Source organism: Hyaena hyaena, unplaced genomic scaffold (genome assembly GCF_003009895.1).
Source record: "Hyaena hyaena isolate Hyena2069 unplaced genomic scaffold, ASM300989v1 scaffold_125, whole genome shotgun sequence".
Taxonomy (NCBI): Eukaryota; Metazoa; Chordata; class Mammalia; order Carnivora; family Hyaenidae; genus Hyaena; species Hyaena hyaena.
In genome coordinates this window covers 2747474-2771433 of record NW_024080757.1, presented here as the reverse complement: position 1 = coordinate 2771433, position 23960 = coordinate 2747474, and the positions used below count along the sequence as shown (strand labels likewise).

Genomic DNA, 23960 nt, shown 5'->3' with positions numbered 1-23960 from the left:
CTCCCCTGGTTGCACATGCATGTGCTCTCTCTCTCAAAATCTATAAATAAACTTAAAAAAAAAAAAAAAAGCAACACCAGTAAGGTAATCCTGTCACGGAATTCACCTTTAAACTGCAGCTACTCTGTGACTAGTTGAATGAGGCAAGAAGCAGATGATCTTATTCCTGGAGTAAATACTCCACTGGAATATGTAGCTGGTGGCTATTGACTGTGCAGGGTTTATAGCTGTGTCATGTTAACATTTTTGTAGCTAACAAGTGACTTTTTTTTTTATAAGGGATAAAGAAAGTGGTTGATTTTTTTTCAGCAATTAAAGGATCCAAAATGTCAATAGAATTTCTTTGAGAATTTATTGTATATATGTTTTGGATACTTTTAATGTTATTTTTCTTTTGTAATGATGACATTTAGATGTAGGATTCATATTTGGTCATGGATATCAGGACATAACCATGGAAGCATTGTGCATTGGTCTAGCAGAGTCTGACTCTGTATATTGAAGTAGCGTGGTCTGGGGCTTCTTAGTTTCAAATCCTAGCCTCACCACTCATTGCCCTTTAATAAATTACTTAGTCACATTCTTTCTCAATTTCTTTATCTGTAAAAGAAGGGCAGTAACAATGCAGACCTCATGAGGTTGATTAAAAGGGCTCTAATATATGTAAAGTGCTTAAAATAGTGCCTTTCACGCAGTAAGCTTATGTAGCTATTGGCTTACTATTTATTACTGTGCCAGCAAGAGTGTTTTATTTTTAGGACGTGATACTTGGAAAGATTTTTTTTTTATACAGTGTATACAAATTGAACATTTAAACATGAATGTCTGTCAGATTAGAAATAGAGTTCTTGGGGAAAATACAATAAGGCTTTTAACACTTGTTAGGAGGTTTGTCTTCAGAAGAGTTAAAGCAATTTTCACTCCTATTGGCAATCAGTGAGCCTCCCTAGAAATGGTATTATTAAGCTAAATTAGAATGTTCTTCTCTTAAAAAAAATCTTAAAATGAATCTGTTTTCCTGATTTAATCTAGAGGAAAAAGAAGTCAAATAGGGTAGGAATTATTTGGGAATATAAGGAAGAATTGTCACATACTATCTACTGAAACACAGGAAAAAACCCCATGTAAGGGCAGACAAGGAATCTACTCTGGGAAGTGCTAATAAATAGCCTTCCTCTTACTTGTTTCAAACTGTTTGGGTGTTCAGGCACCTGACCTGATCTGTAATATTTGGATAAACTATCGTACTATATTGCATTGGTTGATTCTTTAAAAAAAAAAAAAAATCAGGAAACATTCTACACCTTGGTGTTTGCCTGTATGACGAGACTTACTGGGGACAGAGGTGTCCTACGATTTACTTCTGCCTCCTTCGGACGGCAGCTTCCTTAGGGTTATACCCCACCTCTTGGGAAGAAAGTTCTCAACTGGTATATTGCTCATCTGAAAATATCATTCTTTACTGTTCTTATTCTAGTTCTATAATTTATATTGTTCGCTCCATCTGAAATGTAAAATCCGTTTTGTGTCCTGGTGGCTCTGAAAACAGCATAATAGTTCTTTAATAAAAAGGATTGAATTCTGTATTTAATAGGGGTAGCTTTTATTTCTCCTTCTTCTTGCCCCAGTAACGAAAAAAAAGGAGCTGTTACTGAATTGAGAGGGAATCTTACAGGCTTTCGAGGAAATAGGGTGTAATATGTATGAAGGAGAATGTGCACCAAAATATTGTGCAACAGGCCTGAGTGGGAGAAGCTTTCCTCCTGCAGAGCTTTGGGTGGGGAGTCAGCTGTCCGTTCAGGAGTTGCTCGTTCCCTCCTTTTATCTCCGATAACTTGATTTTTGTCTTGGGCCTGCTTTAGTTTGAAATCTCCAAAAGCTAGAGATGGGCAGTTGAATTGTACTTATTTCAGTGCTAACTAAAATTGAAATCATTCAGATTTGGAGAATTTGTTGAAATTGGTGGGTAATTGCATAAAAGCTTAGGCGTTACTTCTCTGTTTCGATTTAAAACACCTCCTTTCTCTTCATTACATAATTACTCACACCATTATTTGACCCAAACAATTTTCACTTATTTTCCCACACAGATGAGACAATTATCTGAATTTAGCTTTCTAAATAAAGTGGAAACAAGAGATTTTTTTTTTCTTTTCCCAGGATGTTTTGACCCGTATTAGAACAATACCTTTTATCGCAGGCACCAAAATGTGGTACCTGTTATACGTTATAGAATTAACTTCAGCTAGTGTTTCCTGTGAGATTTCACCCCTGCAGACGTCAGCCCCCAGAGCCACTGAGGAAGCAAAAACAATAAACTCTGCTTGCTGATTATTCCTTTACTCTATAATATATTCTGAGGTCTGTTATTCAGGATTTGTTGTTGTTGTTGTTGATATATTTAGGGATTTAGTGGGCAGTGAAGCCTTCAGGAGGTTAACCTGTAGGTAAAATCTCCAATACAGATCACTTCCCATATGTGGGGCTTTAGAATATTTGGAAGTGAAGGGGCGCCTGGGTGGCTCAGCTGGTTAAGCCTCTGATTCTTGTATTGGTTCAGGTCATGATTTCTCAGTTCATGGGATTGAGCCCCAGGTTGGGTTCCACGCTAACAGCATGGAACCTGCTTGGGATCCTCTCTCTCTGCCCCTCCCCTGCTTGTGCTCTCTCTAAATAAATAAATAAACTTAAAAAAAAAATATTTGGAAGTCCAGCTTTAGCATTCCTTAGTTTAATAGCAGTTAAGTGTTAACTATTCAGCCACAGGAAGTAAATAAAATGTCTTCCCTGGTACCATTATGTAAATTTGCCTTCAACATTAGGTGTATCATAATAGTACCACTTCTTACAAATACGGGTTCCTTGATTCTAGGCTTGCACGTTCTGATTCAGTATGTTGGGTAAGGGGGCCCGGTTATTTGTATCTAAAAATAAAAAAACCCAACCTACAAACCAAAAGCAACCAACCAAAAAAATACCTTCCAAGATATTGAGAACATTTAATGGTGAAAGTGGGGAAACTGTGTGTGTGTGTGTGTGCGCGCGCGCGTGTGTGTGCACGCGCACATGCGTGTGTGTGTGCGTGCATGCACCTACATTGTGTGCACACACATGCTTGCTCATGTGTTTGTGCTTTATACCCAAATATACATCCACTTGGTCATATACACTTTTTAAGTTTATTTTGGGAGAGAGAGTGCACGTGCGAGAGGGGAAGGGGTGCAGAGAGAAGGAGAGAAAGAATCCCAAGCAGGCTGCATGCAGTCAGTGCAGAGCCCGGTTGGGGGCGTGAACTCACGACCAAGAGCTCAAGACTTGAGCCGCAGTCTAGACTAGGATACATGACGGACTGAAGCACTCAGGTGCCCTGGTTATATTTTTTTAAGAGTAGATGCTGCTGCTTTTTTGACTTTAGGGTATATTGGGAATATGTCCTACATGACAGAATTACATTTTAAAAGAATAAGTCATATATATTTGTTACTTGCAAATACATTTGCATTGATGCGATAATGTATGGCTATTCAAGATTTATACACACAGTGTGTAAATAAAGTCTACTGTGGGAGGAGACATATAATTGCCTTTGGGGGCCCTGTTTTATTTTTAGCTTGGCTACTTATAAGTTATTTCACATTGGTAGCAGAGGCACTTGTATGGCTCTACTGGCCAGCCAGCTATTTTTGCTTTGCTAACAAATCTAGTTTGGTGGCCATAGGTACCTTCAGTTCTGTCTTTGAATGATGCACATTCCAGGTCAGCTTTAATCTTTCGTATTGTTGTCATTGTTTTATAGAACTAAAAATAACATGGTAGGTGGAATAGAGGAAACATTTCGGGGAAGTATGTGCTTTATGGTTCACAGAATTTCATCATCTTCCACCACTCTATTTTGGTCAACTCATTAAGAAAACAGTTGTTGCTAGTACGGGTGTGGGGCTTTGTCTCCCAGGGAGTAAACCACTAGCTACAAATAGAACACACTGAAAATCCAACTGGAATTATTGTTACTTACTATATTTCTTCTGTGTATCGGCAGTGGTGTGTCATCTGACTCAGGCTAATATTCAACGAAGTGTTTTTTTTTTTTTGCTATTTTTTAGTCTGTATATTGTCAGTTCTAAAGATTATCATAGAAATATAAGGAAGCTTTGGTAGATGACAAAGAATGATCTGCAGCAAGTGTTTTCTGTAGACTGTGTTCGATTTTTGGTGGTCTCTGGTGAAATGAGACATATGAGGAAAATATAGTGAACTTTTCCTGAAGCTAAATGTGTGATCCTTCATCATGATGCTCCTCCTATTTTGGTGTTAAAATAGGCTACTTGTAAATAAAATAATGACAGTACAGGTTGGTTTAGCTTTTTTTTTTTTTTTTTTTTTTAATGTCTTGGCAAAATAAAAAGTTGGCACTTAGTTTGGTTGGCAGGTTAAGAGTGTGTGTTTTAAATTTGACATCTCAAGGTCTGGGATCTACAGATGGAAAATATACAAACAGGAGCTTTGAAAATGGATGCTCTTACAGTGGAGTACTACTTGGCAATGAGAAAGAATCAAATTATGCCATTTGCAGCAACGTGGATGGAACTGGAAGGTATTATGCTGAGTGAAATAAGTCAGTCAGAGAAAAATAGATACATTTTCTTTCATATATGGATCTTGAGAAACTTAACAGAAGACCATGGGGGAGGGGAAGGGGGATAAATAGTTACCAACAGAGAGGGAGGGAGGCAAACCGCAGGAGACTCTTAAGTACAGAGAACAAACTGAGGGTGGACAGGATGGGGGTGGGAGTGGGTGATGGGCATCGAGGAGGGCACTTGTTGGGATGAGCACTGGGTGTTGTATGTAAGCCAATGTCACAATAAATTGTATTTAGATAAGTGAAAAATGGATGGTCTTTGATGAATACTCTAGCTCTTTGATTTCTCTCAGTGACTAGTATATTTGGCGTGATGTACACATTGTATCGTGTTTATATGCTATGTGTGGTCCCTGGGCCTAGAGCTGTTAGTCTCCGAGGTTTCATTTCCTATTCCCAGCTGCCTGACCTTGAAGAAGAGCGAGCTGGCTGATCCTTTCGCTTGAAGACATCCATATTATCTCTTTGGGTCTTCTCCATTGCTGACTTCCCTTTTCCCTGCCTCATTGCATCGTACATGGATTTGTTTCCAAGAAGATCCAGTTATAAATGCCAGCTCACCTTTGTGCTTAGCACTTTACTGGCTCTGTAACCGGGTATTGGCTTGACAGCTGATCTGGTTTATTATGAAATCACAATAGGTTTGAATATCGATACTCTAATAGTATACAAGGCACTGTGTAAGATGTTACAGCATTCAGTAAAAGGAGTATAGTATATACCTGTTCCTTAAGTAAATGGTAAACCACTAAGAGTATTAAACACATAATCATGTGCATGTTTTTTTCCACCTTTTTTCATTATGGTAAAATACACATCATGTAAATTTTACCATCGTAACTGTTTTTAAGTGTACAAGTGAGTGGCATTAAATATATCCACAGTTTTGAGCAGCCATCACAACACCTGTCCTCATAACTCTTTTCATCTTGTGAAATTGAAGCTCTGTACCCATTAAACACTACCTTCACATCTTTCCCTCCCCACAGTCTCTGGCAGCCATGCAAATGGACCCCATAGAGGGTTTGTCTTTCTGTGACAGGCTTGTTTCATTTAGTACATAACATCGTCAAATTCATACAAAGAGTAGCATAGTGCAAAATTTTCTTTCTTTCTACAGGTGAATAATATTCCAGTGTGTTTTCCTTATCTGACCATCTTTCCATGGACAATTGGGTTGATTCCATGTTTTAACTATAAGTAATGTTGCTACTATTAATATGGGTATATAAATATCTCTTTGAGACCTCCTTTCAGTTCTTTGGGCTTTATACCTAGAAGTGGAATTGCTGGGGAATTCTATTTTTTAATTTTTTGAGGAACCACCATACTATTTTCCACAGTGGCTGCACCATTTTCCATTCCCACCAGCTGTACATAGGGACTCAGTTTCTCTGGATATTTGCCAACACTTGCTGTTATTATTAGCCATCCTAATGGATGGTGGCCATTGTAAAGGGTGTGAGATGGTATTTTATTGTAGTTTTGATTTTCATTTCTCTAATAATTAGTCATGTTGGGTATCTTTTCATGTGCTTATTGGACATTTCTATATCTTTGGAGAAATGTCTGTTGGAGTTCTCTGCCCATTTTTGAAGGGGTTTGTTTGTTTTGTTGTTGAATTTTAGAATTTCTCTGTATATTCTATCCATCCCTTATCATATATATGATTTACAGGTTTTTGTTTGTTTGTTTTTTGTTTTACGATTCTGTGGGTTGTGTTTTTACTCTGTTGATAGTGTGTTTTTGGGGAAAATTTTTTTTTTCTTTTGTTGCCTGTGCCTTTGGTGTTATATCCAAGAAATCATCGCCAAATCCAAGGTCATGAAACTTGTCTTAAGTTTTCTTCTAAAAGTTTTATTGTTTTTGGTCTCACATTTATCTACGTGATCCAATTTTGAGTTAACTTTTTATATGGTGTTAGGTAAGGGTCCAAGTTCATTGTTTTTCATGTATATATCCAGTTTTCCCAGCACGATTTGTTGATAATACAGTCCTTATCTCATTGAATGGCCTAGGCACCCTTGAGAAAAATCTTTTTACTGTTTATGTGTGGGTTTATTTCTAGGTTCTCTATTTTATTCCATTGGTCTGTATGGTTGTGTTGCACCAACACCAAACTGTTTCTGATAACTATAGCTCTGCTCTCACTTGTGAAATCAGTAGTGTGAAACTCTTTAGTTTTATTCTTTCTCAAGTTTGTTTTGGCTATTTGGTGTCTCTTGAGATTCTGTTTGAAATTTAGGATTTTGTTTTTTGTGTGCAAAAACCATCATTGGGATTTTGATCTATGATCATGCATTGTATTTTCTATTATGTCTTTTTCAATTTGTTTCAGCAATGTTTTATAGTTTTTATTGTTTGAGTCTTTCACCTTGAGTAATTGCTAAATATTTTACTTTTTCTCATATGGTTGTAAACAGAATTATTTTTGTAATTTCCTTTTCAGATTTTTCATTCTTTGTGAGATACAACTGATTTTTGTGTATTGATTCTGTATCCTGATACTTTGCCGAATTCATTTATTGTTAAGTTTTTTTTTTTTGTTTATATGTGTGTGGGATTTTTAAGATTTTCTACTTGGAAGATATTCTTCTTCCTTTCCAATTTGGATGCCTTTTGTTTCTTTCACTTGCTCAGGCTAGAACTTTCAGAATGATGTTGGGTAGAAGTGGTAGAAGAGAACATCCTTGCCTTGTTCCTAATTGTAAAGGACAAGCTTTCAGTTGAGTGTGACATTCACTGTGAGTTTTTCACTCATCCGTTGTATTGTGCTGAGGACGTTTTCTTCTCTTCCTAGTTTGTTGATTGCTTTCATCACAAAAGGGTGTTAAATTTTTTTAAATGCTTTTTCTGCATCATTTGATGATCATGATCATGTGTTGTGTTTTCTCCTTAATTCTGTTGATGCGGCATATTACATGGATTGATTTTTATATATTGAACTATCCTTATTACATTCCAGTAGTAAGTCTCACTTGGTTATGGTTATGGATAATTCTTTTAGTGTGCTAATGAATTCTGTTGCTAGTATTTTGTTGAGGATTTTTGCATCAGTGTTTGTAAGAGATACTGATTTGTAATTTTCTTGTGTCATTGTGTAAATCAAGGAAATGCTGCCATTATAGAATAAGGTAGGATGTTTTCCCTTCTCTTCACTTTTTTGGAAAAGCTTGCGAAGGATTGGTATTCTTTCTTGCTCTTTTTTTAGTTAGTTAGTTAATTAATTAATTAATTTATTTTGAGAAGGAGAGAGAGTGTGCATGCATGCACATGTGTGAGTAGGAGGGGCAGAGAGAGAGAGAGAGAGAGAGAGAGAGCTGACAGCACAGAGCCTGACTTGGAGCTCTGTCTCACGACCGTGAGATGATGACCTGAGCCGAAATCAAGAGACCTGTGCTTAACTGACTGAGTCACCCGGGCACCACAAGGATTGGCATTCTGTAAGAGTCAGGTAGAATTCATCAGTGAAGCCATCAGGTTTTAGGCTTTTCTTTGTTACGAGACTTTTGATTACTGATTCAAACTTTTTAGTACTTATAGACCTATTTAGACTCCCTGTTACTTCATGACGTGTTCTTGGTACGTATTGTGTTTTCAGGAATTTGTCCATTTCAGCCAGGTAGACAGTTGTTCATAGTACTCTCTTATAATCCTGTGTATTTCTTTTGAAATGGTGGTAACTGGGGCTCCTGGATGGCTCAGTCCGTTAAGCGTCTGACTTTGGCTCAGGTTTTGATCTCACAGTCTGTGAGTTTGAGCCCTGAGTCAGGCTCCATGCTGACAGCTCGGAGCCTGGAGTCTACTTCAGATTCTGTGTCTCCCTCTCTCTCTCTGCCCCTCTGCCGCTCATTCTCTGTCTCTCTCTCAAAGACAAATAAACACTTAAAAAAATAAAATAAAAAAAGCTAAAAAGTCTCGAATTGGTAGTAGTGTCCCACTTCCATTTCTGATTTTAGTCATTGAAGTCTTTTTTCTTAGTCCATCCAGCTAAAGGTTTGCCAGTTTTGTGGATGTTTTCATAGAACCAAGTTCTTTTTGATTTTCTCTGGTGTTTTTGTCTTCTCTATTTCATTTATGTCATCTCTAATCTTTAGTATTTCCTTCTGCTAGCTTTGGTTTTATTCTTCTATTTCTCTTTTCCTAAGTTCTAAAGTTGGTGTTGATCTGAGATCTTTATTTTTTTTTAAGTGTTCGTAGCTATAAATTTTCTCCTTAGTGTTGCTTTCTCTGCATCTCATAAGTTTTGGTATTTTGTTTTCTTTCATCAGTAGGTATGATCTCCTTTGATCCATTGGTTGTTTAAAAGTGTATTGTTTAATTTCCACAGTTTTGTGAATTTTCCAGTTTTGTTACTGATTTCTGATTTCATTCTTCATGTTCAAAGAGAATAATTTTAAATCTATGGAGACTTAAGTTGTGGCCTCACATATGGTCTGTCCTGGGGAATAAGCCATGTGTGTTCTGTTGCTGCTGATACAGTGTGCTGTTAGATGGCTTCTCAGAGAGTACGGTATTTAAGTCTCCAACTACTATTGTAGAACTGTGTCTTTTTCCAATTCTGTCTATTTTTGTTTTATATTTTGATGGTGTGTCATTGGGGGTATAAATGTTTATACTTGTATTTTCTTGCTCTGTTGAATCTTTTATCAGCTAATCATGTGCTGCTTTGTCTTTCATAACCTTTTTTGATTTAGTGCCCATTGTATTTGATATTAGTATAACAACCCTGCTCTCTTTAGGTTATTAATTGCATGGAATATTTTGTTCCATCCTTTTACTTTCAACCTATTTGTGTCTTTGGATCTAAAGTGAGTCTGTTATAGCCAACATATAGTTGGATCATGTTTTTTTATCCATTCTGCCAACCTCCATCTTTTGGCTGGAGAGTTTAATCCATTTACATTTAAGTTAATTACTGATAAGGAGGGGGACTGACTTCGTCTTTGTGCTGTTTTCTCTATGTCTTATACAGCGTTTGCCCCTGATTTCTTGCATTGCTATTTTCCTTTGTCTTTGGTTGATTTTTTTATAGTAAAGTTTTAAGTAACTTGCTCATTTCCTTTTGTTTATATTTTGTACCTGTTTTCATTATGGTTCCCATGGAGATTACATTCAGCATCCTAAGATTATAACACTAATTTGAATAGGCACCAGATTAACATCAGTAGCACATAGAAACTGTGCTCCTTTACAGCTCTAGCCCCATGTCTATTGGTTGTTGATGCTGAATCTCTCTAGTGAAATTTTCATTTTTCTTTATACTTTTCAGCTTCATATTTTTTTTTACTTTCTGTTCTTTTATTGATACTATTTTTTCATCCATTGTTTCCTTGATTTTTATGTATTTTTTATTTGTTTTTTTGAATATCTTTAAGACAATTTACAAAATGTTTATTTACTTATTTTGAGAGAAAGTGCACACGTGTGAGCAGGGAAGGTCAGGGAGAGGGAGAGAATCCCAAGTAGTCTTCATGCTCAGCATGGAGCCTGACACAGGGCTTTATCTCATAACCATGAGATCATAACCTGAGCCAAAATCAAGAGTCAGATGCTTAACCAACTGAGGTACCCAGATGACATTAAAATAGTTTATTATTTAAATTTTTTTCTATGTTTTAATGTTTATTTATTATTAAGAGAGACAGAGACAGAGTGTAAGCAGGGAAGGTGGCAGAGAGAGAGGGAGACATGGAATCTGAACTCAGGCTCCAGCTGTCTGCAGAGAGCCTGATGCGGGGCTGGAAATCATGAACTGTGAGGACATGACCTGAGCCGAAGTCAGACAACTTAATCACCCAGGCACCCTGAGATGGTTGTTTAAAAGTTTTTGTGTAGTACATCTGCCATATTCTTTTTTAGGGACAGTTTCTGTTGATTTATATTTTTTTCCTGTTTTGTTTTGTTTTGTTTTGTTTTTTTGTATTCCTTAGGATTTTTTTTCAGCATATAACGTTTGAATCTAATAATGTGGTAACTGGAAATCAGACTCTCCTCCTTTACAGGTTTGCTGTTTATTTGTTATTGTTTATTCTTTAATGGTTGTAGGCTTTGCTTGTGCTGAGAATCAGCCTGAGGTGGGAACATAAGATCTCCGGTCTTTTCTGAGCCTTTGTCTGGTCACATGTGGTCACATGCCAGTTTTGTGCATATGCGGAGTTGTTTCTGAGTATCCTCATCTTTAATATCTGGGTCCCCATAGGGGAAAAAGTGAAACATGAGGGAGAAGGAAGGATGCTGAGAGCCTTTAAATCACCTGGCAGTCACTTCGGCTAGAGAGGTAGGGACTTTGAACGGTTTGGGCAGGTGCAACAGTGTTTGTGCCTCTGTGATATGAAGCAGGAGTCGGAGCAAGATTCCTGATATTTTGAGGACAAGGTCCTTTTTGCCCACCCCGCCACCCACATGCTGAGCGTAAGCCGCCTGCTACCTATCTACGGGCAAGGCATGCGTAGCTGTTACTGTGCTGCGAGTTGACATTATCCACTAGTTACCATCCAAAGCTGCAAGCCATTAGCAGATACCAGAGTCCCAGGATTGTTAATCAGACAGATTCTGTCCGTGTGGGTCAGGAGACTGTTTCCTGGAGCTTCCCAGTCCAGCATCTTGCTAGAATCCTCTCCACTCATCATGTTTTCTTACACAGAGTTAAGTTGCATCTTAAGAGAAGTAAAGTATAATCAGTGAGAGAGGAGTTTTATATAAGATGGCCTCATCTTTTATTGAGTCTGTGTAACTTCTGGTAAATTTCTTAATCTTCTTCAGCCTCAGTTTCCTCTATGAAAGTTAGGGATAGTAATACTAATATCATGACTTGCATCAGGATAAATGAAGTGATGTAAAATGCATGGCTCAGTGTCCAGCATTCAGCGACCATCTTCTACTATTATTAGCTCCTCCTTTTCCAAGTGATTTTAAAGGCTGTGGTGATTTTTACACAGATTAATGGGTGATGGTGATAAGAGTAATTTTTTTTAGGTAAAGTGATTGAGAAATAAGATTATAGTTTAAATATGTTGGAACAACGTTTTGAAGCAAAGGATGTCGCATAGAAGTTAATGGAGGTGGAATAAGAAAAAATGTAGCTGCAAGTGTTTTTGAATTCATTATCAGTAGGAGAAAGTTTCACTGCTGCTACCTTCCCTTCCTACTCCCTGCCTTTTTCAGAAGGAAAAGCAGCTTCAGAAAGGAAAACAGTTGAAGAGAGACCGTAATTATTAGAGTAGGATTTTGGAGTTGGGGGAAGAACAGAGTTGGTAACCCTGGAGGAAAGATTCATTTTAGGATGGAAGGTTCCTGGCCACAGGAAGCTTAAAGAATTGAAGATTTTGTGACAGTATTTTGTTAGTTTCTACATATGTCATTTTTCCTTTGTTCAGGATTTTGATCTTGACAAACATGGATCATATTATCATTTGAAGATCTAAGCAGGTCCTGCTGATAAAGGAGTATCTCTTAAATTTGTTTAAAGGATCAAAAAGTTTGTAATTTTTCTGGAAATATTTTTAAAACCAAGACGAGAGCTCACAGTATTTAAGAGCCAAGTCTGTCACAACCTCCAGTGTATGAACTTTTTATTTCCTGACTTTGTGGATTTTTTTTTTCTTTGATTTACGGTACTTTAATATGGAAGGATGTGGCTGGCCTACAGTATGATTTTTGTAGGGGTTAGCTCTGAAAAGGGCTTATTATTTTGTAAAATTGAAGCTTTAAAGAATATTATATTTTGTCAATTGATTAAAAGTAAATAAGAATTAAATTCTGTGAGCAAAACAGAGTATGATGGTTTGAGGTGTTAATGTCTGAGTCTACAATAGTTTTTGCATACTTAAATTTATTTTTTACCCAAAAAAGCAGAGAAAAACAGAATTCTGAGTCACATAGCCTTTTTTTCTTCCCCCCATGAAAACAGATATCAATATGGGTGAATTTTTAAAAGTCTAACTCTGATTTTAAAATTATTTCAGAACTTGTGATATTTAAAGATGCTCTTTAAAAGACAAAAAGTGAATATGTTAAAACTTTTAGTTTTCATTTGCTTTATGTGGATTAGGTATTAAATCTGACATTTCATTGTACAGTTGAGCTCTTTGAAATATTTTAATTTGTGAAAATTGTTATTTCAACTCTTTGGTTTCTGTAACTTAAAAATTTTCTACCACAGCTGCTTTTGAGGAGCTAAGAGCTCTCCTGCTAAACTGAATGCCCAATCTGTCTGTGCTTTTGAGGTGTTCCTTTCCTTCCTGGCCTGTGGCCAGATGACCAGATGACCACCTGTGGCACAGATCAGTAGGTGTGGTGACCCCAGCTGTGTTATGCTGTCACGACATTCGCGGTCTCTGCAGGATTTTCCATCTTCTTTGGATGGCCACAGCCATGTCTTTCTGGTTTTGACTTGCACTAGTCAGCCTTCAAAGATCTTTTGTTTTCTGACGGTTGGAGAAATTGCCTTGGCATTCTTACCTTTAGACAATTATTTAATTGTTCACAGATAACCGAAAGTATCTTCTGAAGGTTTCTAATGATGAATCCCTTTATTTTGTTGGTGGCTTGCCATGTCGAAATGACTGGTCATTGTAATTCCTGGTGATTGAGAAAATTGTTTTTTCAACCCAAAGAGCATCAAAAGCTCATTCTTTCTTTCCGGATTTTTTTGTTGTGTGTGTTTTTCCTCTATGTTATAACAGATCTCTCCCTTTTTTTAACTGTAAGGCATAGCAGATTTAATGCTTGAGATTGTGCTGTTATAATGTGCTTGAAGAAAAATGCTTTATCGAAATTTTCACTTTATCAAAATAATACAAAATATTTTGATAACTTCAGATAAATGTGAACCTATCTTAAACAATAAAGAGTTTAGAACTTAAAAATTGTATCACATCAACAACCGTAATTAACCCCAGGGGAGCAGTTTAGTGAAGAATATTTTGGATTCTTAATGTAACATTTATACTTACTGGCTTATTTTGATTATTATAAATGTTTCCGAATATCACCTCTTTTTATTAAAATGTTTCAGTGAAATTTCATGAGTGAGTTTTCCATGGGGGTTACATTTCCACCTTTATTAAGTGAGCCGCTGGGAAACTATGACTTGGTTGCCACAGCTGATTCAAGCCAACCTCTCAGCAACACATCTGGTCCATAAAGTTAGGTACACATGGAACGTGATGATGCATAATTATTTCTCCCAGAATTGTTTAGAGCAGCCATATTAGACAGCTAGTGGCCAACATTTACTGATCACTTCCTAGGTACAGACACTAAGTACTTTACCTGTGTTTATTCATTGATAGAAATGTTTCAAATGTATGTTTCTGCTTTACTTCTCTTCTGATTTCCTTCCCCTTCTTCAGGCCCTTGTCCCTCAAAAGAGTTACTTTTAAGAAACAGCCCAAGTCAGAAACAGCAGTAGCTTTTATTATCCACTTCAGGGGCACGTGGGTAGCTCAGTTGGTTACCCCTCTGACTTCAGCTCAGGTCATGATCTCGCAGTTCATGGGTTCAAGCCCACGTCGGGCTCTGCTGACAGCTCAGAGCCTGGAGCCTGCTTCCGATTCTGGTTCTCCCTCTCTCTCTGCCCCTCCCCCACTCGCACTCTTGTCTCTCTCTCAAAAGTAAATAAACATTAAAAAAAAAAGTTTGTCAGCTTCATTTATGGAGCTCTCCATTGGTAACAGAAATAAGGGAAAGAGGTTGGGGGTCAGGAGGCTTGAAGTAGTATCAGGAGGTCCAGAGAGCAGAACGAATGCGCATCATCAGGCAATGGAACAGTAGGGCCTGCGCATATCATGGTGCCGCTTGAAGAGAAAGTCTGAGAGAACCTGAGCAGTAGGATCTAAAAAGACGTGGCAACTCACGTGAGATGACACACTTCGCCCTGAGCCAGCAGGAGGGTGAAAAACAAAATTATAAACAGGGATGAAACAATGGGTGTGGGCTAATGGATGGAAAAGCAGCTTAGCCTTAGGTTTCCAAAGAATAAAAGAGAGAAACATATTTTAGACAAGTAACTTCATACACAGGATAATAAGGACCGACCACATCTTGGAATACATAGGCCACGTTGCTTGTGTCTCATGTCACATGGTTGATGGTTTTATTACTTGCATCCATATGTAGATAGGATGTTTCACACACATTTCTTCTAGGGAGTCAGACTGGTATGGAAACAGTGTGAAGTTTGAAATCCGACAGGCCTTGAGGCGCCTGGGTGCCTCGGTCGGTTAAGTTTCCAACTTCAGCGCAGGTCATGATCTCCAGGTTTGTGGGTTCAAGCCCCGTGTCGGGCTGTGTGCTGACAGCTCAGAGCCTGGAGCCTGCTTTAGTCCTGTGTCTCCCTCTCTCTCTGCCCCTCCCCCGCTCATGGTCTGTCTCTCAAAATAAACATTAAGAAAATTTAAAAAGAAAGAAAAAAGACATTTGGAAGGCCTAGATTTGAATCTCAGCTATTACATGTCTTAAGCAAGCTGCTTACCAGATTCCACCCCTCCCCACAACCAGCACCCAGTTTTACTGAGATACAGTTGACATGTAAGGTGTAAGTCCGAATTATACAGTGGAATGATTTGATATATGTATATATTGTGAAATGCTTACCACAGTCCCTTTAGTTAACATATTTCATTTCCCATGATTAAGTCTTTTTTCTTGTGGTAAGAGCTTTTAAGATCTAGCTCTCAGAAATTTTCAAATATATGATATAGTATTGGCAGTTACGGTCACCATGCTCTATATTACATCTGTAGAACTTAAGTATCTTATAACTAGAAACATACCTTCACATGACCTTCACCCCTTTCTGGCAACCAGCAGTCTCTTCTGTGTTGCTATGAGTTTGTTTTTAGGTCCCACCTATAAGTGAGGTCATACACTATTTGTGTTTCTGTCTGACTTACTTCACATAGCATAATGCCGTCACTGTTCATCGGTGTTGTTGCAAATGGCAAGATTTCCTTCTTTTTTTATGGCTGAATAATGTTCCATTGTGCATGTGTGTGTGTATATATATACATGCACACCATGTTTTTTATTCATCTGCTTATCTGTTGGAGAAACCTAAGTTATTTCCATGACTTGGCTTTAGCAAATAGTGCAGTGACAATGAGGATGCAGATACCTCTTTGAGATAGTGATTCCCTTTCTTTGGATATATACTCAGATATGCAAATGCTGGACCATATAGTTGTTGTATTTTTAACTTTGAGGGACTTCCATACTATTTTTTTTTATGGTGGCTGGACCAGTTTATGTCTCCACCAACAGTGGCCAAGTATTTCCTTTCTTTTGTCTCCATCCTTGCTAACACTTGTTATTTCTTGTCTTTTTGATAATAGCCTTTTCAGCAGGTGCGAAGTGATATCTCATTGTGGTATTGATTTATGTTTTTTTGATGATCGGTGCTGTTGAGCACCTTTCCATGTACCTGCTGGCCATTTGAACATCTTCTTTGGAAACGTCTATTCAGATTCTTTGGCCACTTTAAATTGGATTATTTGAGTTCCTTATATAAAGCCCCTATCAGATATTATGAATCTCTTATTATGGAGTACTAATCAAATATTTAAATGACTTATTGTATTAGGAATTAGATGTGTGGTTTGAAAATATTTTATTTCATTCCATAGGTTGCCTTTTCATTTTGTTGATCACTTCTTTTGCTGTGCAGAAGCTTTTTAGTTTGATGTAGTTCCACTTGCTTGTTTTTGATTTTGTGGCTGTGCTTAAGTGTTACATCTGAAAAATAATTGCCAAGACCCATGTCAAGGAAGTGTCTTCCTGTGATTTCTTCTAGAACTTTTATGATTTTCTACGGTCTTACATTTAAGTCTTCAGTCCTTTTCAAATTTATCATTGTGAGTGGTATAAGACAGTGGTCTTGTTTAATTCTTCTGCATGGAACATTCATTTTTCCTGGCAACATTTATTGAATAGACTAACCTTCTCTCTGTTGAGTATTCCATGAGTCAAATTGAGTGTTTACACATAGGCTTAGTTCTGGGCTCTTCATTCATTTCCATTGGTCTCTTTGCCTCTTTCTATGCCAGTACCGGGCTATTTTGATCACTGTGACCATTGTAATCTTGTGTAAAACCAGGAAATGTGATGCTTCCAGCAATGTTCTTCTTTCTCAGGATTGTGTTGGCTATTAAGAGTCTTTTGTAGTTTCATACAGATTGTAGGATTGTTTTCTCTTTTTCTATAAAAAAATGCCATTGGATCTTGATAGGGGTTACATGGTATCTGTAGATGCTTTTGAGTAGTATGGACATTTTAACAATATTAAATCTTCTAATACATTGGCATAGAATATTTTTCCAATTATTTGTATCTTCTTCAGTTTTTTCCATCAGTATCTCACTGTTTTCAGTGTATAGGTTTTGTTTTTTGTTTTTGTTTTTTTTTTTTTTTACCTCTTTGGTTAAATTTATTTCTTAGTGTTGTTTCTAGTGTTATTGTAAGTGATATTTTCTTTCTTTATTTTTCAGATAAATTGTTGCTAGTGTATAGAAATGCTAGCCTTTTTTGTATGTTGATTTGGTATTCTCTAACTTTCCTGAATTCATTGATTAGATCTAACACTTTTTTAGTAGAGTTTATGCTTATAAAATCATGTCATCTACAAATGTAATTGTACTTTTTCTCTCCAATTAAGATGTGTTTTATTTCTTTTTCTCACCTAATTACTCTGGTTAGAACTTACTTCACTGTGTTGAAGAGGAGTTTCACTCCTATTCAGAGTGGATAGCTTTGTCTTGTTTTTGACCTCAGAGAAAAAACTTTGAACTTTCACCATTGAATATGATGTAAGCCATGGACTTCTCACATACAGTCTTTATTGTGTTGTGGTACAGTATTCTATACCCAATTTGTTGAGAGTTCGTGTTATGAATGGGTGTTGACTTTTGTCAGATGGGTTTTCTGCATCTACTGAGATGAACATGTAATTTTTATCCTTAATTCTATTAATGTGTTGTATCACATTTATTCATTTGTGTATGTTGAATCATCATTGTTTGCATGGGATGAATTCTGCTTGATCATGGTGTATGATCCTTTTGTATATTGAATTTGGTTTGCTAGCATTCTTTTGAGATTTTTTGCATCTGTATTCATGAGGGATATTTACCTGTAGTTTTCTTTTCTTCAAGGGTCATTATTTGGCTTTGATATCAAGATAATACCAACCTTGTAAAATGAGTTTGAGAGTGTTTCCTCCTCTCTTGCCTTTTGGAGGAGTTTGAAAAGAATTCATATTCGTTCCCTTTAGGTATTTGGCAAAATGCAACAGTGAAACCATGTGGTGCTGTGCTTTTTGATGGTAGGATTTGGTATAGTCTCTTTAATTATTATTGATCCATTCAGATTTTCTGTTTCTTCATGATTTAACCTTTGGGGGTTGTATGTTTCTGGGAATTTGTGCATTTCTTCTACGATTGACTAGCTTTTGGCCAATGGTTGTTCATAGTATAGTATCTTAAGACTTGTGTTTCTGTGGTATCAACTGTATGATCAGATATTTCTTCATCTGTAAGATGGAGATAGTAACATTCGACTCTAGAATGATGAATGAGATAATGTGTATAAAACATTTAGGAAAGTAACTGATGCTCAATCAAGGCTAAACAAAAGTGAGTTACTCTTGGGGCGCCTGGGTGGCTCAGTCAGTTAAGCATCCGACTTCAGCCCAGGTCATGATCTGGAGGTTCACGATTTTGAACCCAGCTTCAGTCTTTGCCCTGACGGTTCAGAGCTTGGGAGCCTGCTTCAGTTTCTGTGTCTCCCTCTCTCTCTCTGCCCCTCACCTGCTCGCTCGCGCACTCTCTCTCTTTCTCTCTCTCTCTCTCACACTCAAACACACACACACACACACACACACACACATTCTCTCTCTCTCTTTCTCAAAATAAACATTAAAAAAACTTTTTTTTTTTTTTTTTTAATGCATTACTCTCTCAGGGAAAGGCCAACAACAATTCTCTTTTCCTTTCTCATGGAACAGGCGGGGATTGAATAGGGAAGACTGATAGCACCTGGGGAGAGTGTGTTTAATCTCAAAAAAAAAAAAAAAAAAAAGGGCTAGGAAGAAAAGAGGGTTAGTTTTTTAAGATCATATAATTGGATGAACAGTAAAAATCCTTTCAAAGTATGTGTTACTTAAGTGTGCCATGCAGGGGCACTTGGGTGGCTCAGTCAGTTGGGAGTCTGACTTCGGTTCAGCCCATATTGGGGCTTCAGATCCCTTGTCTCCCTCTCTCTCTCTGTCATCCGCCCCACATACTCTCTCACAAAAATAAACAATAAAAAAAATTGCCATGCAAAAAAAAATATATTTTTTTGCATCAAGTATTAACAAAATTATGCATTGGCTAGGTTTAATTATTAAATGTTCAGTTTTTCTCATTTTGAAATTTTAAAGGATTCATGTAATGATGGTGTTTTAAATCATGCTACTCATTATAACAGTTGAATTAGTGAAGATTTTTTTTTTCATTTGGTTTTGTTCAGTGTTGTTGAGCCTTTTTGGTGTAGGACTGTTTTATTATGTTGTAACTGTTTCTTTTTTTTTTAATTTTTTTTTGATGTTTTATTTTATTTCTAAGAGAGAGGGAGAGACAGCGTGAGCAGGGGAGGGTCAGAGAGAGAGGGAATCACAGACTCTGAAACAGGCTCCAGGCTCTGAGCTGGCAGTCAGCACAGAGCCCAATGCGGGGCTCGAACCCATGAACCGCGAGATCATGACCTAAGTGAAAGTCGAACGCTTAACCGATTAAGCCACCCGATTAAGTTACCCCTGTAACTGTTTCTTTTATAATGACAAAATTTACAATAATAAGAGAATGTTATGAGCAATTTTATGTCAGTAAAATGAGCAATCTGGAAGAAATGGACAAATTCCTAGAAACCTATAAATTACCAAAACTGAAATAGGAAGAATTAGAAAATTTGAACAGACCCATAACCAGTAAAGAAATCGAATGAGTAGTCAGAAATCTCCTACAAAACAAGAGTCAAGGGCCAGATGGCTTTCCAGGGGAATTCTACGAAACGTTTAAAGAAGAGTTAACACCTATTCTCTTGAAGCTGTTTCAAAAAATAGAAATGGAAGGAATACTTCCAAACTTTTTCTTTGAAGCCAGCATTACCTTGATTCCAAAACCAGACAAAGACCCCACTAAAAAGAACTACAGACCAATTTCCCTGATGAACATGGATGCAAAAATCCTCAACAAGATGTTAGGCAACCAGATCCAACAATACATCAAAAAAATTATTCACCACGACCAAGTGGGATTTATATGTGGGATGCAGGGCTGGTTGCATATCCGCAAAAACCATTTGATGTGACTTATCACATCAAGAAAAGGAAGGACAAGAACCACATGGTCCTCTCAATAGATGCAGAGAAAGCATTTGACAAAATACAGCATCCTTTCTTAATAAAAACCCTTAAGAAAGTGGGGACAGAAGGATCATACCTCAATTATGATTATAAAAGCCATATTTGAAAGACCCACTGCTAATACCATCTTCAATGGGGAAAAATGAGAGCTTTCCTCTTAAGGTTAGGAATAAGACAGGGATGTTCACTCTCGCCACTATTATTCAATATAATAACAAAGTTTATTTAAATTATTTTTTAAAAATTTTGAGAGTAGAGCCAACATTTTAGTTTTTCAAAGGTGATTCTTTATCTATAGACATTTGGGAAATGTATTTTTTTGTTTTTCAAAACTAATAATGTTATTCTCCTTGTTTACTTTCTCTAATATAATCCTAGGGAGTATTCTTTGGGCTTTTTTTTAATATATATATTTTTCTGACTTCGGAAGTGAAAAATACTGTCTTAAAATTTCTAAGTCTTTAGTGTATTCTTTGTGTGAGAATGCTATGTTGCCTTTTTATTCTTATATCATTAGTTAAATGAATATGCTTTATCATTTCTAATAATACAGTATACATAAGCAATACTAAGTTTTTATTTTTACGATGGCCAAGCAATGTCAGTGATTTAAAAAAAAATGTGGATCTTGAACTTCTTTAGATTAATCAGTCATTCTAAGTATAAACTTTGTTCCTCATCAATATGTTCATTTGAAGATAATACTACGTGATTTGTACAATCATTGTTTGAATAGGTGAATCTTAAAAGAATTGCAAATTGTAATTTCTATGCCTGGTGGAAATAAAATAAGTATGAAATATGGTAGATATTGGCTTTTTAAGTATTTCTCATATAAAGTGGGACATGTCACTAAACTAACATTTTGGTGCATGTTTTGTTTTCCATGTTAAGTATGTACTATTTTTAAAAACCGGAGCCTCATTTATTGCTGTCATTTGAACAGGTGTCTCAATGCTTGTACTTACTGCAAAACTAAACATGCCAGAGGAAATTTGGCCAGTTATCCAATTGATGAACTAGTCGATAGAGCCAAACAGTCTTTTCAAGGTAAGAGTTTCTAGAATTATGTGCGATTGTACCACTTTTCCAGCTCCTTATCATGTATTTTGAGCGTTATCACCCATTTTCACTTCATAGAAAAGACAAAAAACGAAAACAGAATGAAATCAGTGACTATCTGAAGTGTGTTAAGACTCTTGTGGACTGAGTGAAATACTTTTCAAGATTTCTACCTCTTTCTTTGATGATTTTTGGACCATTTAGAAAATAGAATGTTTCCAGGAGTCTCAGAAAAGGTAGATTTCACGATCTACCAATAAAGGTAGCTCTCTTTATCCGCAGAACTGTTGAACCAGTAAAGAGTGGCACCGCTATAGAATCCTAATGAGAGTAATGGCTTTGTGTGGGTGGCCAGCTACTTCTGAGTCATCAGTTGCTGGAAAATGTGATTGTTTAGGTACCTCTCAGCATATAATAAGACTTATCTTTAACATGCGTCATGGCTGTGTTGATACATAACTGCTTATTAAACCATAAACTTCCTCTTTTGTCTTTGTTTATAATATCTGTGTATAACATTGGTGTGTCTTTACAGCCGATGCGGTACAATAGACTATATCTATTGTCTCATAGTCATGTGGGTTAATAGTTATTGGTGATGTACTTTCCCTTTTAGCAAGGAACTCGGAATGCTGCTCAAAGTCAAAGTATGAGTTCTTATTTAAATAGTACTTTAAATGAAGTAGGCGTTTCTTTATTTACTCTGTGTAAAGGTTTTATCAACATGACTTTGGAATGCTCTTTATAATAGAAAAGTACCTTGATTGATTAATTGATTGATTGATGAACACCTCCCAACAATTTTTTTTCTACTTTTACGTTCTTAGTTCAGTCCTCGCCTTCATTCACATTCAACTTGTATTGAACAAAAAATAAAAGGCAACACATTGACTTTTACCAGCGTTCTGTTTTAGAGCCCAGTAATTATCTTACCTGAAGAACAGTCTCAGTCTTCTGTACGACAGGACTACATTAAGAGTTTTTCAGAAAGGGCATAAATTTGCACAGAAACTTAATCTGTTTGAAAAATGATGCCTTTGCTGGTGTTCTGAATTGGTGTTTATTTTTCCATATATCTGTCAGATAATGATGGGGATATTAAAACTCTATGATCTATCCACCAAACACTGCAAATTGGTAGGAGTATGAGTTAGTTCTTTCAAAGGACTTTTCCAACATTATGCGTTTCTAACCGCAACTAAATATAACTGGAAAAAACCTTCTCATTTTACTCTGAAAAGTTAATTTACAAATATGAAACTGTTAAATCACCATCTAGAAAGTGAACATATTCCTTTGGCTCCCTTATAACTATCCTCACCTATAACCTTTGATGACATTTGGATGTGATTGCTTTATGACTTAGCATGGACACATTTATATATTATGTTTGACTTGAGGTAAAAACCAGAAAGGAATAATCCTAGTTTTTATAAACTAATTATAGATTTTTTTCTAAAGATATCCAGCTTAGCTCTCTGATTTATCTTTAGAAATGCCCTCAGAGCAATACAAGTACGTGTGTTATTGCTGTCCGACTTGAGTTGTCCCTTAATGTCGTCATATCCAAGTGGGTTGGGCCAGTTAAGGTGAATGTTTCAAAGTATGTATCAGAGGTTAGCAGTGACTTAGTGTTTATTTATAGAGGAAGTATTAGAAGAGATTTATTTAGTATTGCTTTCATCAGCATGAGTATGTGTGTGTCTGCGTATGTTCTTTTTTGTTCCCAACCGTAGAATGCTGGCAATGTAATGTTTTTCTATTGTCATTTTACCTGTATATTAGAGTTGAAACTGAATGCTGCTTTTTGGACTGGTGAACTCATTTGATTGATGTATGGTACTGTTACTAAAATATTGAGGTCATAACTTCCTAGGCAAACCAGTGTGGTTAGGAAAATTTTGAGTCATCAGGTATTTGATGTACTTTGCCATAGGAGAGTTTGAACTTGAAATGGTCTGCTGCTGCTTACCAGCTGCTGTGGTGAAGAAGGTACTTGGCCCCTTCAAGCCACAGTTTTCTCATTACTGTGACATTTAGCCCTGCTTGTAGTTAGAATTCGATATAGCTTCTATGAAATAATTGACTGTTTTTTTTTTTTTTTTTTATGAAGAAGACATGTTATTTAAACTGTAGGAATTTCAAGTGAATCCAAGAAGTCTAATTTTGAGTGAGAATATTGGAACATCTATAACAGACATTAATGACTAGAGTCAAATGACAGGTTTTCTTTTGCTATTAAAATATGTTTTATGAAAAACGTCTCTATAAATAGAAACTACTTAGTGTGACAGTTACCTCTCATTCTCTTAATTTGAGAAAAGCAGATTCATGCTGAGGATGGCCTTACAATCTTTTTCCACTCCAGGAAGTATCTGTTGATAACTCACATTTTAAAACACACTGAGTTAGTTCATTATCTTTTTTCTGCAGAAGGCATTGGGAATTTACTGTTCTGACAGAATTTCTGTGTTTGAGCTTTAGAATTGTGAAGCATAATTATGAAGGTAAATATAATAGAAGAGAAACCTCTTATCTCTGTGCCTCTTGCATATTTAGTTCTTTAGTAATCCAGGTGTTAGGAATATTCTTTAAGCTAGAACTCCTTAAATTCTTCAGTACACCGGTATTCAGTGGCCCTATAATTAATAATAAACAATACGATTCTTTGAAAGGCTACTTTAAGATGAAAACTCTAAGTGTGCTGCTAATAAATTGTAGTCCTAGGAAAGCCACTCTGTCATTGGAAGTTAAAGGAAAAGTACATTTCCTTTCTTTTTCTTAAATTTTTTGATGATTGTGTATGAGAAATACAGAGTGATTTTTAAAAACTCTGAACAAGTTGTAGAATGG

The 23960-nt window shown here is 36.5% G+C and overlaps 1 protein-coding gene across 7 annotated transcripts in view; it reads left to right on the top strand.

Moving 5' to 3' along the window:
- Window positions 1-23960, top strand: part of CDKAL1 (CDK5 regulatory subunit associated protein 1 like 1) — a 706117-nt gene that overhangs the window by 276470 nt on the left and 405687 nt on the right. For all 7 annotated transcript variants that reach the window (XM_039237460.1, XM_039237461.1, XM_039237462.1 and 4 more), the window contains one exon: window positions 20992-21095. In XM_039237460.1, coding sequence (XP_039093391.1) covers window positions 20992-21095 — 104 coding nt within the window. The remainder of the gene's footprint in view (window positions 1-20991; window positions 21096-23960) is intronic.